The sequence below is a fragment of the Malaclemys terrapin genome, chromosome 17 (assembly GCF_027887155.1).
Source record: "Malaclemys terrapin pileata isolate rMalTer1 chromosome 17, rMalTer1.hap1, whole genome shotgun sequence".
Classification (NCBI taxonomy): Eukaryota; Metazoa; Chordata; order Testudines; family Emydidae; genus Malaclemys; species Malaclemys terrapin.
The window spans coordinates 4,644,470-4,664,656 of record NC_071521.1 but is presented as its reverse complement, the minus strand read 5'-3'; the positions used below and the strand labels follow the sequence as shown (position 1 = coordinate 4,664,656).

At 41.7% G+C, this 20,187-nt stretch overlaps 1 protein-coding gene across 4 annotated transcripts in view; it reads right to left on the bottom strand.

Annotated features, from left to right (window-relative positions):
- TTLL11 (tubulin tyrosine ligase like 11) overlaps window positions 1-20,187 on the bottom strand; it is a 121,931-nt gene that overhangs the window by 15,112 nt on the left and 86,632 nt on the right. For 3 of the 4 annotated variants that reach the window (XM_054007460.1, XM_054007462.1, XM_054007463.1), the window contains 2 exons: window positions 17,007-17,264; window positions 10,177-10,283 (listed from right to left, as the gene is read on the bottom strand). In XM_054007460.1, coding sequence (XP_053863435.1) covers window positions 10,177-10,283; window positions 17,007-17,264 — 365 coding nt within the window. Of the gene's footprint in view, window positions 1-2,757; window positions 2,882-10,176; window positions 10,284-17,006; window positions 17,265-20,187 lie in introns of all 4 variants that reach the window. The other variant, XM_054007461.1, reaches the window with a different exon arrangement.

Below are 20,187 nucleotides of genomic sequence, written 5' to 3'. Positions count from 1 at the left end.
CTACTTTGGCTTTTCTAAAGTCTCTTTCTCTGGCTCCAGGGAAAGCTGCTCCTGCAATGGTTTTGCATTCTTTAGATGTTTCCCGTCAGTCCTTACTGCACTAAGGACTGGTACTTTGACTTGAATATTCTTCATTCGATTGCAGATGAATACTCAGATTCTCTCTCCTCCCCAACAACAGCCCTGAGCTCCTGCTGCCTTCTTCACCCCTGCCTTGGTAAGACTAAACATTCAGCTGAAACACCAGTGTTAACACCCCTGTTTTAATGAGAGGTGCCCTGAGATCTTTAACAACCAGAAGGGGTTAGGCGCTCAGATTTCCCTCTCATCCAGGAGATGGCCCCTCCAGCCACACACACAGCATAGTATGGACACAGAGGCAAGAACCCCTTACTGGATCACCATCACCACTGCCTCCAAAAAGCTGGGTTCTCCTTTAGGTCTCCTATCCAAGTACTAACTCCCACCCCTTCTTAAATGTGTACGATGGGAAGTTCACATCCCAAGGTGGGACAGATTACTTTACATTACTTGTGGGACTTTTCTACATATCTCCCAGGTGAGTGTGTAATTTCACTGATATCAGGAAAGAGATTCTGCTTAACCTGAACAGAGCCCTCTAGCACAGATGATCTGTTGTAATTGCAGGAAACCCAGGCTCTTGGAGTGTGCAATAAGGGAAAGCAGAGCAATGGGAAAGATTCCGCGGCAAAGTTCAGCTTCCCCCAAGCAACCTGCAGAGAAGCCAGACACTGCAGAAACAGGACTTCTAAGGTGTCCTCTGATTGCATCACAGTAACAGCATGTTACAATGGCCAAGGGAAAGGGTGGCTAATTCCTGCATTTTGGAACCTTGCCGTAATACCCTATTTAATTCTTAATTAAGGACCTATGCACCGCCGTACCTTTTCAGAATGTCAGCAACAAGGAGCTGTCATATCTGGTTTGCATCGTAACTTGCTCACCCAGTTAGAGCACACACTTAAGGGGATTATTTTAAGATCAGATGCTGAGGGGTTTTTTTAAAACTCAATTTAGGTTTATTGATGTTGCAAGAAAAAGCATCTTTTTAAACATTACAATTACAGTCTGAAGTATAATTTCTCATAAATAAGACAGCAATTGGGGTCACTTACAAGCTCTGTGGTGAAACAGCTTGCAAAGAAATTGTTGGGTTATCTGACAGCAGCAGCTGCCAGCTCAGTACATTATTTTATCAGTCATGGTGAGCTATCATGTGGGGAAAAGGGCCGATTCGGTAGCATACATATTTTCCCCCCATAAGTGACACTCATGCAGAGTATTTAATGGAAAAAGTTAGAAGCTGCTGTTTTACAATAACAGAAACAGCTATTGTGTGATTTACAGTTGGAAGTGGGCCAAATTCAAAGCCAAATTGCCACAGATAGTTCAGGAAGATTATTATATACAGAAATATTACATTCCATTTTTATTTTTTCCTGAAAACTTCTGGTTCACTGTAACCCTAAACAAATCTGGTAAGTCTTGGATGCTGAAATCCTGGGCTTGAAGGTTCTCCGGCCTGTGATTCTTTTGCTAATACAGTTCTGTCAACTAATTTAAAATAAAAGACTTAGTCACACAGTGAAATTCTAAAGAGAAGTCTGCAGGTTTTCTGTACGATTCCTCTCTGTAGAAACACCACCACCCCTCCCTCTGTACAGACAGTACATGGAGTACCTGGAAACCTCGTTACTGTTTTGTGACTGTAATAATCAGGAGGTTTCTAATGTAGCTATACCAAGTACAGTGCAGCGATTCAGACATTATTAAACATCTGATGAATACTATCTTATTTGCAATATATATTCAATTTTTCCCTCTGATATTAGGACTACATTTGTTCCCTTTATCACTCCTTTGAGCAATATATTTTATGTATAACTCTGTGTGCCTGATGCGTATGGCAGCTGTTATATATAAGGTTAATATACAGTAGAGTTTATCTTCTTATAAACTAGGTAAAATAATACTTGTCTAAGGGTGCAGGCTTCATTAACATCTGTGAAGCACTTTTAGATCTTCAGCAGGATCTAAGTATTTTTAAAGGTGTGATATCTGGCCACATTCTAGCAAATTACCATTGTGTATCATTGAGACACATGGTGTTTATGTAGGAGAGAGATAAGAGCCATTTTGTAGAAATAAAATACTGATAAATCATGGAAAGGAATTCTCAGCTGGAGTGATTTTTTATTATTCCACCGCTTTTTTCCTTAAAAAAAAAATGTACATGCACACCTGTATGTGTATAATTAGAATAAATATACGTGTGTGTGGAGGGGGGTTGTGTGTTTTTTATTGGGGGCGTTGTTTTTATGTTCTAAGTACACTAGGTTTTGGTCTTAGTTGAAAGATAATAGCCTGACAGCTTTTTAGACTCAAATGCTTGCTTTATAATAAACTAAACTAATACCACCTAACTCTGATACAGTGCTTTTCATCAGCAGAGTTCAAAGTGCCTCACAATCCTTAGTGTATTTACCTTCATCACAACCCCCCTCTGAGGCATGGCAGTGCTATTATCTCCCTTGTTCAGATGAGAGGGTAAGTGACTTACCCAAGTCACAAATGGAGTCTCTGGCAGATTAGGGACTGAATCTGGGTCTCCCAAAACCTAGGCTAGTGCCGAACCACTAGACCATCCTTCCTTTCTGATTCATAGAGCAAGTGCTATACAACAGGCAATGGCAATGCAAGGTTCCCTCAAACACCCCACTGTGACTCAATTCTCACCTTGAAACACCACCTTTGTCATTGTGAAGGCATTAGATCTCTATAGTCATTCCATCCATAGTTTTACAGCTATCGCTGCCAACAAAGGTGTCAATGGCAATGGTATTTTTTGAGATGGGGACACCTGTCCAGTAAAAAAACACCAGACTTATTTCACAAAAGCTACTAAGCAGCTGTCAGAAACATATGACCTGATTTTCTTATTGGAATGTGATAGCGATTTTAGAGCTTAAAGTTATAAAACACTCGATATATTTAAGCCATTACTGAAACAAGAAAATCACCTCTGAACTCTGCTATCTTGACAAATTAGTATGTCTCAGGTTTACACATGTGAACGGAGCAAGTAGGGAAATCATTACCCACTAAAGCCAGGCTAGTGAAACTAACAAACAACTATCAGACAGAAATACGCTTTCTTCGTTTCATTAAATGACAGACAAGCCAGCTCACTACGAATGGTGATTAGCAAGCTGAGGCTAGTCCAGACTGAAAGGTCAGCCTGGCCTCCCATTAAACAACGTAATTTATATTTCACAAGAATACAGACACACATTGCCTAGAGTATTGCTAATTTAGCTGAAGATGTCACAGCATCAACTCATCGTTCATTGTGATTGTCTCATGGGACTTTGGGTGTGTAGAATACGATTGACTGCTCATGTTTTAAAAATGTATTATGCAGAATTGATTTGTTTAGTTACGAAACATATTTTGCAGCATTCTTAATTATTTATTAAGGAAAGCAAACCTTGTCTCCCACTAATAAAAAAGGGTGGCAAGACCGTTAATAGGTAAAGTGATCTTAGATACTCAAACAGAGAAGATAAAAACTTCTGAAAATTTTTAAAATATATAAGCTCACATTACCTATCAACAGTCTCCAACCCTTTTTACTAGCACAAAGCAATGTGTCTTTGATTACATAATCCAGAGGCTAGTTAGTGTAAACACAGGTGTAACATTCAGCATGTAGCCCACATTCTGTTGCTTTTTTCATAAGTGATCATTTGAATCCAAAATGCTCACCAAGGGCCAAATTTTACAAAAGGGGCCACTGATTCCAGGGTTTCCATTCTGCGGTGTCCAAGCTGAGACAACTTTGGTGATTCCCAGAAATGCTGAGCACCAGCAGCTCCCAACTGGAGTTGTGTGTGCTCAGCAACCACAAAAGAAACAAAATGTACCCAGCAGAGTTTAATCTACTACGTTGGAGAGGAACATAACAAAGGATACCAAGCAACAATGTTGGGCTGGCTATTTTAATACTGGCATAAGAAGAAGACAGTCGACAGCAGGGGTCCCTTGATTTTCTCCATTTGAGCCTCATGCTCAGATGCCATGGTAATGGGTGCCATATAAATTCGCATAATAATAATAATAATAAAAATAATAATAATATTTTGAGGGTACACAAGAGCAAGCAGCTTTGTTTCCTATTTTACAGAGCTTAATCCAGACAAGAATTAACGGAAGAAAACTATTGTCTATCTCTAGTAGCCAAACCTTCTCATAAGCAAATCATTTTCTTTGGTGACCGCAGGAAAATACGTAATGCAATTTGCGTTAAATAGCAGAAAATACAGCCATCATAATAGCATCTCCACTGTCGGATATTGCAAAGTCATTTAATGGTGCAGCAGTAATTTGCTGAGCATTTAGTACAAAATTGTAAGTTAATCAATTCGGAAAACGAATTTTGCAAAGATTTTTGAGGAAAAAACCCTCCTCTATGCTTAAATATAGAAAATGTTAAAACCAAAGTCAACCCAATGATTTATGTGTGTGCACTCAACTCTAGGTCCCATGGGTTATCAATGTGTACTCAAATCTATTATTACCATGGCTCACCATGGCAAAAAAGTAATTACATAAAAGAAAGTCTACCCTTTAGTGGGAGCAAAAGATAAGTGCCACACTCAGGAAAGAGGAAAATGCTGAGATTTCAGTTCGCTTGTTTTCCTTTGAAAGGAAGTTACAAAAACACCATTATATAAGCAGAGGGAATAAACACATAGCAACCCTTAGAATAGGCACAAGCCAGCTGAATACAATGGTCCGTTTTCAAGGCTAAACAATATGATTTATACTGCAGACATCTGTGTGGTACATTGGAGACTTTTGTTTAAGGGAGATGAAACCACTTTTAAGATCTACGTGTAAAGCCACAAAAAGCATCAGGTGAATAATATATTGAGCATGTTAATATACTACTGTTTAGAATACATGTCTTTCAAAGAATTCTATGGGACAGCTTATACAGAAAGTCCTTGAGCCTGAGAAATGGAGTTTGTATTGAATCCTGCCCTAGCTGGCTTCAGACTCTGTACCTTTCACTGGAGACCCTCAAACCTATCATTGTTATTCATTACTTATACTGCCCTCATCAGGACGAGGGCCCTACTGTACTAGGTACACAAAGACATAGTGCCTGTCTCAAAAAGCTTGCAAACTAAGAAAACAGAAAACATAACAACATACAGAGGGCAGATGAAATCTGGACATTAAACTTTGGTAGATTTCTTTTAACGAGTTAAGCAAAGGATTAAACCTCACAGCCCCACTGTGTGGAAAGTAAATATGAATACTCTCATTTTACAGACCACTAGACTGTGGCACAGAGAGGCTAAGTGACTTGCCAAGGGTCACACAGCAAATCAGTGATGAAGCCAGGAATAAACCCTCGTACACTAACAAACGTTTTTCATTTGGCTTTTGGATTCAAGGGGTTCAGCGCTGTTCTTTCGGAAAAAACCTTGTTTGCAGCCTTTGCCCTGGGGTTGTTCTGACTCCCTTTCAGCTGCCATATTTTTTATTTAAACAAAAAATCCAGGTGAGCAATTTCTAATTTGCCTGACAGAGACTGTTCAACAGAAGGTGAAGTCTAAGTGACAGAATGCCCTGGGAAACTCCACTCCAAGATTTCTGGTACATCAAACTTGAGCTCTCCTCAAGGAGGAGGAGGGGGTTCTCGTCACACTCTCTCTCTTGGATTAGTGCTTCCTCATCTCTCACTGGGAAGTGGGAGCCTGTAAATATTTTGTTATTACAGGCTCTTCTTGTCTTCAGCCTAGAGTGGCCCTTCTCTAAAGCTGACTCTAACGGATTGCGTCTGGAAAGTCATCAGCCCATGGAAACAGATGCAACTCTCACGAAGCCTCTCAGTCAAATTGAGAACTTATTTAAACTGTGGTTTAAAATCACAAGTTGGACGTAAAGAAGTTCGAAAGTGGGTTTTAATGACAAAGCAGTCTCACTCTGACTGATGGCATTTGGTGGATATGCAAAACTAGGCTGAGTTCCATGCAGGGGGGTGCTTGTAGCAAAACAAGCGACTCAGGGGAGAGAATAGGATAAAATTGGCTCCCTGCTCCATTTTCTTGCTGTTATTTGACACTGAGGTTAGCATTCTACAAAACACAAGCATCAAGACTGTTGCTGTCGCCAAGGCCCTACAGACTACAAGACAAGACACAGAAAGATAAGAGGCCCTGGGAGAGCCAGAGGAAGGACTTTATGGTTTATCTCTTGATCCAGTACTTTTCTGTGTGTGCCATATGGACCTCAGGGAAGAAGTGGGTCTGTAGAAGAGATCAAAATAAGGAAGGGTTTTCCATGCACTAGGGCAGAATGGTACAAGGCATGAAGGCAAAGGGGGAGAAGGAAATTATGTAGTGTCAACCCTTCACACCCTCCCACCACTTTGAAGGAGCGTCTCAGTAATTCTACACTCACTAGACTGGGTACAAGTTGTTCTGCTTTGCCATTTACATCCATTTCAGGATTAGTTTGTACCTGATGTGGAATTTATGCTGCGGCTTACATCCTGACTGACTTTGGCCCACTGCTCTTCGTGGCTGCCTACTCTGCGTGCTCCTGAGGTATAAAACCCAACGGGCAGACCTCCCCCGGGTGCTCTGCACTTTTGTTTCTCAACAGAGGCTGCAGATATGCCACAAACCCCGGAACATGACTGATGAGGAGCGCTTACATCTAATAACTGTCTCGGCATGGCTAGTTTCACATCATTTTTTTGCTTTGTTTGCCTGTGTACCGTTAGGGGTTCCAAACCGCTTTGGTTGACAATACTGTCATTCACATTTCCACTTCCACAACAAAAGTGACATGAGGACATTATAAACCCAAGCCTTTAACATTTTTAATAAAAATGACAATTAGATTGGCTCATGAGCAGCAGAGAAGCTATTTAGAGATACCCATTGTTCAGTTTCATCAGTGTCCCGAGTACACAGTAAAACTCTAATAGAGAAAAAAGTCATTTTTAAAATAAATGTCATCATTTTCTAAATGTGGGGGGTTTAATTGGCCTTTTAACACTCTCGCTTCCTTTATGGGGCCTATGTGGGAGTCTGTTCAGCTCTAGCTCCCCTCCATGCAGGTTTATCTTCATTCAGACAAGTATCAGACATAAGGAGTTTATTCTTCCCTTGTTGTGTGCACATAAGTTTCATTAAGCTTATTGAAAATTCTATGCATGCATAAAGAGGCCCCTTTAGAGCTTCAAAACTTTAGAGATATACCAAAAACTAGTCTATTGTACATGGTTGGTATGTAGAGTAAGACAAAGTATAAAGCTGATACTGGTGGGAATAAAGGTAGCAATCTAGTATAAACATTTTAGGTCCAACTCTTCTGCCCCTGCAAAGCTGAGGGGAACTGTATTCTTAGATGACAAGCTTTTCGGGACAGGGATTGTGACTTTATAGGAGATTATACAGCACATAACACTATCAGGCTCTAACCTTGCTGGGGGCTTCTAGACACTATTGCAGTATAAATGTTTAATAAGAGTAATAATACTCTGCTTTAGATAAGGGAATTATCAGAGCAAGGAACAAAATTCTCACTGCTAAAGCCCACGTAAAGAAAAGATGACAGGACATTAGTTGGGAAAAGTGCCAGACTGGCCAAGAGTGTCAAGAGTGACTAATGATTTTTGGGTGTCCAACCTGAGACACCCAAGAGGGGCCAGATTTCCCCAGTGTCCTGAGAATCCACTCTCGGTCTCAAATTGAGCACCCAAAATCACTAGTCACTTTGGAATAGTTTGGCCTCTAGTCCTATTTATCCACACACATTCCAGTGCAAGATTGTCAAGATGGAGTAGGCTGGGAAAGACTGAATGGTCTGTCTTAATTACAATCATGTACCGTGAAAACCCCTACTTTAAAGGGCTAAACCCCATTAGTACCTTAGAAGTGAAAGGCTCCATATCCCATTATCACTCTCCTGCATTATCAAGCCCCCACAGCTTTAGGACTAAACTCAGAACTGGTATAAGCAATTGCAACTCCACAGTCTTCAGTAAGTAGTATCTGCTTCCATGAGAACTGAATTAGCCCTTAAGGTCCAGCCAGAACAATATGAAGAGACTAAGCAAATATTCGTATTATTTAATAGAATGGCAGCTCCCCAAGGCTCCAATCAGGACCGGGAAGGCTCACAGTACTGGACATGCCCACAGACAGGAACTCCCCCTACCCCAAGCAGCTGACAGTCTAAGCAGACAAGAAACACGGGAAGGGGAGTGAGGGAGCCAATCAAATGGATATATTTTTAGGGACACTTGTTGGGGAGGTGCTAGTTTTCTAACTATATAGATAAATCAGGACTTTCCCCATCTGCACTCAGCCTAGCCACTAAACATTTGCTGATATCTTTAAGACATCATGGCAAAAATGGGTTTTGAGAAGGGATATGACACAGGAGAGGGTAGCAGTGTAACTGATCATTGTCATGCATAAAGGGTGTCATCCGGAGACAGTGGGAAGGCAGTGGTGGACGGAGCAGACAAGTGGCAACTGAGGCTGGCATAATCAATAGAGCCCAGAGGATGAGGCAGCAACACAAGGAGAGAACAGATTGGTTAAGTAGGAAGGGACAGAATTAAGACAAGAAGCTTGAACCTGGGTAGATGGTAGAGGGGGAGTGAGAAGATGATCTCAGCCGCTGCATTTTGTGTGGGCCAGAGGAGGAAATGGAGGTGTGAGGGAAGCCAGAGAGGAGGAGGATGTTGTTAGTTGGAGTGTAAAGAAAATAAATCTCTCTTTGTTTTGCTGACCAGAACAAGGAGATGGGAGAGAAACACTGATAAACAAACCAACAATCTGTGCTAGCACCATTACAGGAGCAAACTGTACAGATTTTGCTTATACACAGTAATTTAAGATGCAAACAAAACATGAAAAACTAATCCAGAATTAACAATGGGCCAGATGGCAATGCTAGTTTGAAGCAATAAACATGAAAAACAGCTTCCTTCTGCTACTACTGATCAATTTCCCTATTTAATAATGTAATCAAAAAAGGCATGTTTCTGCTACCACACATATTCAGCATTAGAGATGGGGTTTCTTTTTCTATTTTCTTCTTCTTTGCTTAATGCAGCAGCAAAATTTCAGAACTCATTTAAAACATGAGAACTCTTAGCCCTTAAAATGATAATTAAGATGAATACTTACCCTCACAGGTTCAGATTTAAGCCTCGCTCCCAATTGCCAACAAAGCTGTAGTAAGTTAGCTGCCATCTGCAGTACCTTGATAGGAACACCTACCTTGCTGCTCCAGTGAATTTTGTTATTTAATGAATTTCTCTTTTAAAAAAAACCAAGCTTTTTGATATCATTTACATTTGGAGCCAATTTAACAGCTGAGATGTAGTGTAAGTTCCTGTTACAATGCATCATACATTCCTTGCTCATCACAAAGCCAAGGACAGAGAATGAGGAGTTGTAGGGTGGAACCTGCCATCTGAAAAGTAAATGAATGCAGTACTTGGATTTTACCAAAAATACCCAATCGGGGAGCAGAAGTGACCAACAAAGCAGCTAGACATCTGTTTGGAGCTCTTGAATTTATGTCTTTTTTTGTTAGCTGTGTGAATTACTGTCTGAATGCAGGGTGCACCACGGTATGCTAGAATGGAGACTTCATTGGTGTTATTAAGGATACTATGGATTTGTTGGGCCTGGATGAGGCATCACAGCGTCTGCTTATGTGAACATAAATGTAAGGCACTTCAGCATGTGCATTAACAGGTTATTGGTGAGTGCCTTGGATTCAGTGCAAGGCTGAAGGCAAAGTGCCTTCAAACACCCGATGAGTTTGCAGGTGCAGATGACAGTAAATGCACCTCCAAAAACCAAAATTACACTTACAAAATTGCAAGCACAAAAAGGGAGGCTTTGTGAAACCCACGTCCAGTGAGGACCTGAAAACAAGGATGACCTACCCTACACATGAAGGGAAGCTAGTATAGAACTAATGGGCCAAATTCTGCAGTCAGATGCAGAGGCACCGTTCCCACAAATATTAGTGGAAGCTAAGTGTGCACTTATGAGGGCAAAAGCTATCTAGAAACAGAAACTTACATACTCTCCCAGTATGGAATGGAATTACCTGATTCTCTTTGGTCTAGTCCCATACTATTCCACCTTCTTGTGATATCGATGTACAGAATATCCACGGAAGCCATTGAAAAATTGCTGTTACTCAGCTTGCAGTTCCTGTTAAATATAAACCAAATAAAGATCAAGAAAAAGTCTGATTACTTCCAAAGTTAGCCAAATGGTGGGAAGGCAACTGGGATAAAGAGTTTATTCAGGCCAGGTGGGCAACTATGAAGGCACACAGAGCTCAGCTGAAAGCCATGGCCACCTAGCTTGCTGCAGATATCAATCAAACCAGCACTTGTTAAATATACATGGGCTATATAATGGAGAAAGTCCTGTATGTTCTCACTTACGTCACGTGTACAACCAGCCTTCCCATTTGTTCAGAGCACTCGGACACCAGCTCTGATAGGAACCAGCAGTGAGCAGATCCAGTATTGTGGATACTGCCACACCTCTAAGTAAGTTCTGAACATTCAATGTGTTCAACTTCATATCAATATCCTGAAAACACAGGATTAACAAGCTGCTATATATGTTTTTCAATCAGTTGGATTTTGCAAGAAAAGTCTGAAGGAATGCCTAACATAGTGAATGCTAATGGCAAGGGGGTAGGTTCAGCAGATAAAATAAAAAAAGAACAAGTTAAAATCACTTAGAAAAGTTAGATGCCTGCAAGTCACCAGGGCCTGATGAAATGCATCCTAGAATACTCAAGGAGCTAATAGAGGAGGTATCTGAGCCTCTAGCTATTATCTTTGGAAAATCATGGGAGACGGGAGAGATTCCAGAAGACTGGAAAAGGTCAAATATAGTGCCCATCTATAAAAAGGGAAATAAAAACAACCCAGGAAACTACAGACCAGTTAGTTTAACCTCTGTGCCAGGGGAGATAATGAAACAAGTAATTAAGGAAATCATCTGCAAACACTTGGAAGGTGGTAAGGTGATAGGGAACAGCCAGCATGGATTTGTGAAGAACAAATCGTGTCAAACCAATCTGATAGCTTTCTTTGATAGGATAACGAGTCTTGTGGATAAGGGAGAAGCTGTGGATGTGGTATACCTACACTTTAGTAAGGCATTTGATATGGTCTCGCATGATATTCTTATCGATAAACTAGGCAAATACAACTTAGATGGGGCTACTATAAAGTGGGTGCACAACTGGCTGGATAACCGTACTCAGAGAGCTGTTATTAATGGTTCCCAATCCTGCTGGAAAGGCATAACAAGTGGGGTTCCACAGGGGTCTGTTTTGGGACCGGCTCTGTACAATATCTTCATTAACGACTTAGATATTGGCATAGAAAGTACGCTTATTAAGTTTACAGATGATACCAAACTGGGAGGGATTGCAACTGCTTTGGAGGACAGGGTCATAATTCAAAATGATCTGGACAAATTGGAGAAATGGTCTGAGGTAAACAGGATGAAGTTTAACAAAGACAAATGCAAAGTGCTCCACTTAGGAAGGAAATATCAGTTTCACACATACAGAATGGGAAGAGACTGTCTAGGAAGGAGTACGGCAGAAAGGGATCTAGGGGTTATAGTGGACCACAAGCTAAATATGAGTCAATAGTGTGATGCTGTTGCAAAAAAAGCAAACGTGATTCTGGGATGTATTAACAGGTGTGTTGTGAGTAAGACACGAGAAGTCATTCTTCCGCTCTACTCTGCACTGGTTAGGCCTCAACTGGAGTATTGTGTCCAGTTCTGGGCACCGCATTTCAAGAAAGATGTGGAGAAACTGGAGAGGGTCCAGAGAAGAGCAACAAGAATGATCAAAGGTCTTGAGAACATGACCTATGAAGGAAGGCCGAAAGAATTGGGTTTGTTTAGTTTGGAAAAGAGAAGACTGAGAGGGGACATGATAGCAGTTTTCAGGTATCTAAAAGGGTGTCATAAGGAGGAGGGAGAAAACTTGTTCACCTTAGTCTCTAAGGATAGAACAAGAAGCAATGGGCTTAAACTGCAGCAAGGGAGGTTTAGGTTGGACATTAGGAAAAAGTTCCTCACTGTCAGGGTGGTTAAACACTGGAATAAATTGCCTAAGGAGGTTGTGGAATCTCCATCTCTGGAGATATTTAAGAGTAGGTTAGATAAATGTCTATCAGGGATGGTCTAGACAGTATTTGGTCCTGCCATGAGGGCAGGGGACTGGACTCGATGACCTCTCGAGGTCCCTTCCAGTCCTAGAATCTATGAATCTATGAATAACCAAAAAAATCCACTTACTATTTCTCATGAAAAATATGGCTTGACCAATTGTTACAAACTGCTACCCTTTAAAACAGGGGTGGGCAAACTACGGCCTGCTGGCCACATCCGGCCCATCAGACCTTTTAATCTGGCCCTCGAGTTCCCGCCGGGGAGCAGGGTTGGGGGATTTCTGTGCAGATCTTGGAAGCAGGGGCACGTCCCCACTCCAGTTCCTACGTGTAGGGGCAACCAGGGAGCTCCGCATGCTGCCTCCGCCCCAAGCACCCCCCCACAGCTCCTATTGGCTGGGAATCGCGGCCAATGGGAGCTGCAGGGGCGGCACCCGCAGACGGGGCAGTGCCTGCAGACAGGGCAGCGCGGAGAGCCGCCTGGCCACGCCGCAGTGTAGGACATGGTGCTGCTTCCGGGAGCAGCTTGAGGTAAGCTGCATCCCTGATCCTGCCCCGGGCCCCAACCCCCTGCCCCAGCCCTGATCCCCCTCCCAACCTCCGAATCCCTCAGTCCCAGCCTAGAACACCCTCCTGCAATCAAAACCATTCGTCCCCAGCCCCACCCCAGAGCCCGCATCCCCAGCCAGAGCCCTCACCCCCTCCCGCATCCCAACCCCCAATTTCGGAAGCATTCATGGCCCGCCATACAATTTCCATACCCAGATGTGGCCCTCAGGCCAAAAAGTTTGCCCACCCCTGCTTTAAAACAAACAAAAGGAAGTATTGTTTCTCACAATGCACAGTCAACTCTGGAACTCCTTGCCAGAGGATGTTGTGAAGGCCAAGACTATAACAGGGTTCAAAAAAGAACTAGATAAATTCATGGAGATAGGTCCATCAATGGCTATTAGCCAGGATGGACAGGGATGGTGTCCCTAGCCTCTGTTTGCCAGAAGCTGGGAATGACAAAAGGGGATGGATCACTTGATTACCTGTTCTGTTCATTCCCTCTGGGGCACCTGGCATTGGCCACAGTTGGAAGACAGGATACTCGGCTAGATGGACCTTTGGTCTGACCCAGTATGGCCACTCTTATGTTCTACCCTCCTGGAGTTATTATGAGTCTATCACTGAATGATACTCACTGATCCATTTGAAATACCTGTATAAAGCTACATGGAGTATCTAAGAGATTGATCCTGCAAGGAGATGCTTCTGCTGGAAAATATTACATGTGTTTTGCTGTCTCACACTTCCAAATAGCTTCTTAACCCACCTAGCTATAAGAGAGATGGTAGTGGTTCTTTAGAGGTAAAGGAGATCTAGGGTGTGGGTTGAGCTGTTCTAGGTACCCTAGGTGCAACCAAGCATGGGCTTAGGCTGTATTTCATAGTATTTCATTTTGAGTTCCTTTTGTGAATAAACTGAACCCACTGGAAGAAGATAAAGCTTTGATTGGTTACAACTTGTGAGGACAGTTTGTAACCACCTGCTCACATAATACCTATACACTGATGTACCTTCCATTTCATTCTTGAAGAAAGGAATCTAGCAAATTCTCTGACATGGGCAACAAGAAGAGAATCTCTTATAAATTTACTAGAGGATTCTTGGAAGAAGGGCATAGAGACTGGAGAACTCTGAGAAAAATCTAGATTTTACTGATATTAGAGCTGAATTGAAGAGACACCAGAGAACGTGAAGGAAGACATTCCTGCAGTGAGGTATGTTAGGCACCTATTGTGGGCCCACTTGCCCTGCCCAGATTTCTCTCCAATGTCTATGTGGCATGAAGAATGGTCTGCAGCTGAAGTCAGAAACCGGTCTCTTAATAACTGACCCAACCATGCTTGTACCTGGCTTTGATTTGCCACATCACTCCTGGGTCCTTCTGAACTGATTTTGAATGGGCCAGGTCAGTGTGCAACTAGCCTTCATGCCTGGGGCCAATGAGAAGATTCCACATGCCAAAGGCAGACAATATCACACATCACTGACGAACGCCCTCTGACAAGATTTGATGCTGGTCTGAGGGCTCTGTACTTTGCCAATGAGGCTGCTGCAAAATGGCTTCGGAAGTTCAACATTCAAGGACAAGGAGAAGAAGAAGAAGAAGAATTATGGAATAATCTTTAAGAGGAATATCTATCCATCTATCCTGACATTTATACTATGCTCGTCACCACGGTATCTAAATCAAGGCTGGATTCAACAGTAAAAAATACATTGTAGTGAACAATCCTGTGGATGGAGCAGATGCCCCCCAGCCTTTTCTATCTGTAATCTATATAACTCTATTTGTTTTTATTAATTCTTGACTGCTAAGGGCATCTGGATAAAAAGAGGATCTCTCTATTTTAAGAGTGCACCTGAATTCCCTGCCACTGCAAGTTGCAATTGCCCAGTGCAAATCATTAGTGCACAGTGTATCAGTGAGCAGCATTTGGAAAGCCTCCCTCCTGGCTGGGAACAGCAGGGTCTGATCCCATAGCTAGGGAAATCACCCTGCTTCAATAGCTCCTCTTCACAATGTCTCAGTCCAAACACACTCACATTCCTCTGGTTTACTGGCAATTAAATAAGTAGATCTGGACTATGAAAAATACTAACATTTGTTAGAGACCATCAACTGGCAGTGGAATAAAGGCTCAGGTGTTCCTACTGAATAAAGCTTTGGATCACAGGTCCATCTTCTTTTAAGGATCTATTACCTCTCTAAAAAAGCTAAACACGTACCTAAATAACAAGTATTGTAAAAGGAAATTACCTTTGTCTCCAATGCTATTATTTTCCTTATTTGTGATATCTGAATTACTGTTCCAGAACTTGTTTTTCCCACATACAAATATGGGAGGAAAAAATAACTCTTCAATAATGTCTATACCCAACAGATTCAATCCACAACGCCAGCTGAATTGAGTGACAAGCCTAAACACTTCACAACTGCAGCTTGTATAAGCAGATCCAGACGGACATTTAGCTGGATGTTTTCAAAGCAGCACAGGCAGGTACACAATCATTTTATGTGGAGTTTAACTCTTCCAAAGAGCAGGCAGGAGTTTCCCAAAGGGGTGAGAGGACAGGTCAACTTCAGCATCAGGAGGTGTAAAATAGACTCCCTTACTCTGAACACCCCTTTACACTCCCTCCAGCCTTCTCACACCTGCTCCAGCCAAGTATAAGGGAGTCTCAGTTGCTCAAACATGCATATTGAAGAGCTGGAAAATGGAGCAAGAGGGAACAAGTTAAAGCAAAATGGGGGTTTTAAAAAAACTAAACTAAACTGAGGAGTCAGCTCTATGAATAAATTCTAGATTCCTGTTTTCCTAAAACAGCTAAACAGTCATACGAAACTAGAGTCCTTCGGCTCTTACAGCTTGTTCCCCAGCCAAATGGATACTCCTCAATTTGTGGCATGACAACAATTTCCATGACAGCTACTGCCGCTGTCACAGACTGCAAGTACACCACCATCCAATTACAAAAAAGGGTACTTAATAAATGCTGACGTACACTGTTTTTATGCGCACAGTGAGACAGTGATTTAGGGGAAGGGGTTTACATAGTTAAGGAAAAATGAGATAAATATACTTAGATATTCCCCATTTTACCAGAAGAAAAAAATATGGGGCTTGCCAGATATTAGCATAATTCACTCAAACTGCTGACTCGTGTAGCACATTTCAAGAGATGGACACTGTGAAAACGAATTAAGACAGAGGATAATTATGTTTATTTTCCCACTCTGTTCTGTTTTGGGAGGTATGGGTTAGTGTCAGTACTGCCAGAATATAGTGCAACTATATTGCTCCGGCAGATTAGATCTACTGTATTTTCAGAGAAGGAAATACGATTAAGATATTAGTTTATAATGAGGCAGAATTTAAAACAAAATTTCCCAGAGAGAGAGGCTTGTTAGCAACTACAAAACACTAAATTCACCAGCCAAATAGCTTTGGAAACTCAGCTGTATCAAAGCATAGGAAGATAAGCACAGAAAGATTACCACATTGTCCTTTCATTTTGAAGAGCTTTTGATACTGAGTGCTAAATTTTGGAAAACATTCCGCTCAGTCATAATTCTGTTCAGAACTCGGATATTTGCGCACTTTCTTCCTCCCTCATTTACATCAAAGGACACTGGTATGAAAAAAATACCCAAGATTTTACTTTTGAGACCTTCTGCTCAAGCTGCTTGTTCCTTTAAAGAGACAATCCTCAATTTAAGGAATGACAATTTTTACAGCTGCCAATGACAATGTCACCTATTAGCCATTTCCTTTTCTTTCCTTGTATAATACCAAGACAAACGGGGGAAAATGGGAACTCTCTTCTTGTTCCTATTAACAAGAATTCAGGTAAGGGTGTCCCCCAACCCCATGCTTGTGACAGCACAGTTCACTACCATGCAAACAAGTGTGTTCTCTAATTCTGGATGATGCGATCACTAAAGGAGTCAGAGCAGTAGACTCACTATAAAAGAAGAAAACTTTTGTATTATACACATGTATTTATTTCAGTAATCAGCAATGACAAGAAAGAAAATACAGAAGAGTGTGCAATTGTTCAGTAGGATTTTGGGGAAAATGTTTTCTCTGGTCTTAACTATTCTATCACATAAACACAAGAATAGCAGTGTTATTGGATAGGTCTGGGAGATCTTAAATCCTTTACTACTAACCTTATAAATGTTCGGAAACCTGTTGGTCCCAACTTCATTGTCCCTTTTACTCCAAGGAATCGGATAAACAATGCAGCCATTCTGTCCACCAGTCGCAGATAGCTGAACTGTTTGGCATATTTTGGAAACACTTGCTTGAGACAAAGGGAGGGTAAGCTGGCTTCTGGATTTTTGCTGATATCATGTTCCAATTGGTCTGTTGATCCTGGTTCCAATAGTTCATCTTTTGTGTCTGATGCATTCTCAGACAGTTGAGATCTGCAGCACAAACAGTAATTGTACCTCGTGAGACATTGTATCAATCCACTATGATTCTGTCAGCATCTTTACCATTAAAACCTATTTTCAGGGATTTATATAGTAACTTGGATGTAAAAATTCATTCTGGTCTGGAAAAAAAACATACAAGCAACTTTGTTCAAAATTAGAAGATTAAAAAAAACCTCAGTTGAGCTGTCTACGTTTCAAGAAGGAAAAAAGGATTTCTGGTTTAGGAGACCTTTATACTCATACTAGATGAGTGGGTAAAGAGATATGGGCCAGTTTTCAAAATCTGCTGCCTAAAGGTAGGCACCTAAATTCATATTTAAGCACAAAACTAAATGCCCTGATTTTGAGAGCTACAGAATGTCCATAACTCCTATGGAAATGAATGGGAGTTTGGGGTTCTCAGCACCTCTGACAATCAGACAACTTTTATGTAGGTTTGAACACTCAAGACTGTATCTCATTTTCTTTTTTAATTTTAAAGTGAATTTCCACATTTGTCAAAAGGTTGGACTAACAGCTCTGAGAATGTCAGCCCTGCGTTCATCCAAAGACCAGGGACAGCATGAGCAGTGGTAGAGCAAGCGTCCAAACATACTCCACTGATGTGCTTCCACCTGGACATGGAGGACCCACTTCCAGGGTGAACTGGTTTTTCACTCTCAATGCCAATTCAGTCTGTCATTTCTGCACAACCTGCCATCAACAATGCTAATAGAGATGGTGGGTTTTGTGACATGGACCCTGGCCAAGGCAGAAAAGCCAGAGCAGGGACAAGTGGACTTTCAGAGAAGTCTCTACAGTTTGGGGTGGACTCTCTCTGGCATGTGCTGATTAGCTGTTTGCTCCAACCCTCTCCCTCCCTCGCAGTCTCATTGCCTCAGCAGCACTCCTCTTACCCCCTTCTTAGTCCGCCTCACCCCTTTCCCTTCAGCTGATCCCCCCTGAATTAACTCCCCACACATCCCCAAAAAATCATGGAACTAACATGACGTTTGCTGCCATCACATTATTCACTCCACTTGTGTGTTATCTAGGGTGACCAGATGTCCTGATTTTACAGGGACAGTCCTGATTTTTGGGTCTTTCTTATATAGGCTCCTATTACCCCCCACCCCGTCCCGATTTTTCACACTTCCTGTCTGGTCACCCTAGTGTTATCCCCTTCCCCCTACCCTGCATCTGTCTTGTCTATTTAAATGTAAGCACCTGGGGGCAGGGTCTGTTTTTGGGTCTTAGGTTTGTACAGCACCTATCAAAATAGGGTCCTGGCCCATGACTAGGTCTCCTACGTACTACAGAAATACATATAATAAATTATAATAATAAAATGCTGAACCAGTACCCGGCATGACATGATGGGGCATGATGTGGATGACACTTTCTGAAAGAGTGATGGTATTAGCCTAGGTTTTCTGGGCACAGTTTGTTTTGGTTAAGAAGATCCTGCCTATCTGAAAATGGAAATACAATATTCTTCTTCACTTCTATTCCTAAACTATCATGTGATAGTGCTGTGAGCTGTTAACACCTGCTACCTTTCACCCTAGAGGTAGGTGAATTGATCTCCATGCATAGTTATTCAAAGCATTTGAAGGGTGAAAGGGGCAAGATAAGAATGATCCTCTATTGTCAATATGGTTACCAGGGAATCTACAAAACTACCAGGAACACAACTTTAATAATACCAGTTACCTCTGGCACCCAAAGTTGTTATTATTTGGAGGCAGAGATGATTAAGGTCTGGGAAAAAGAACAGAGCTCTGGTCTCTTTTGTCTGCCTCAGTTTCACTTCATTGTCACTATCTGAAAGATCCAACAAAGGATTCCATTCTATGGCATTGTAAGTCCCACCACTATCATGTCAGTGCAAACTGTCCCACTGCTGGGTGTGCATGTACCAGGTCTCCTTCACAGCAGTCTCATTTCCCCCAGCTCACTGGGATAGGCTGCTCATCTAGTACCAACCTAGCTAACACAATAAAGAGATAACGTCATAACATTAAAACGTAATGGCTAAAAATGCTACTATGGGCAGAACTATTTAAAGGGTCTCCAGTTACAAATCAACATTTCATTGGAGAGGCTCTCTGTTGCTTCATTATGTGCAGCACTATTCAGGTCCAATAAAAAGAACATGTCAGTAATGACTGCCTTCCATCAAAACTCAGTGACACCTTTGCATTGTATAAAAGCCCCATTTTTCTCTTCTCTAGGTAAACTGGTTATAAACAAACAAAGATCAGAGGCTGTAGAAAGCAAAAATCCTCCAGCAATTTTCACACGTGAACACTGAGCAGTTCTAATTCTAGACAACAAGCTCTCAGCAAATTACCTGAAAGGGGAAGAAATCGACTAGCAACTCAGAGCAAGGGGGTCAGGAGAGCAAGGCCAAGAATACTGAACTGAGAGAAGGTGATTAGTGCACCACTCTCTCACTTCCTGTGCCATGACTGTGTGGCATCATCCCCAAGAAGAAAATTAACTTCAGCTGTTGCTGGGTTACTAGCTAACACCTACACATCATATATGCATCTGCACCACTGCTGGCCCAACTGTTCTGTGCGCTATTTCCTTTGCTTAGGGTGAGGTTGTCGGGGGATCTATTATGAAGAAAATCTAAAGTTGGAGTTTAGAAATAACTCTGATCTCACTGCTCAACTTTAATCTAAGGGGGATTAATGATGAGACAAATGATTTTATTTTTACACTTGTAAAGATGTACTGTTACAAGTCACAACATATTGACTAAACCAACATAAAAAGGCTCTCTTCAATACGGTCTAAGTACATATTCTAACAATCCTAAATACATATTCTAAAAATACATTCCGATACATATCCTAATATATCCAACCTGAAAACTGGATAAAGAGACACACATCTTCACTGTGTGCTAAAAGGTCATTGCATG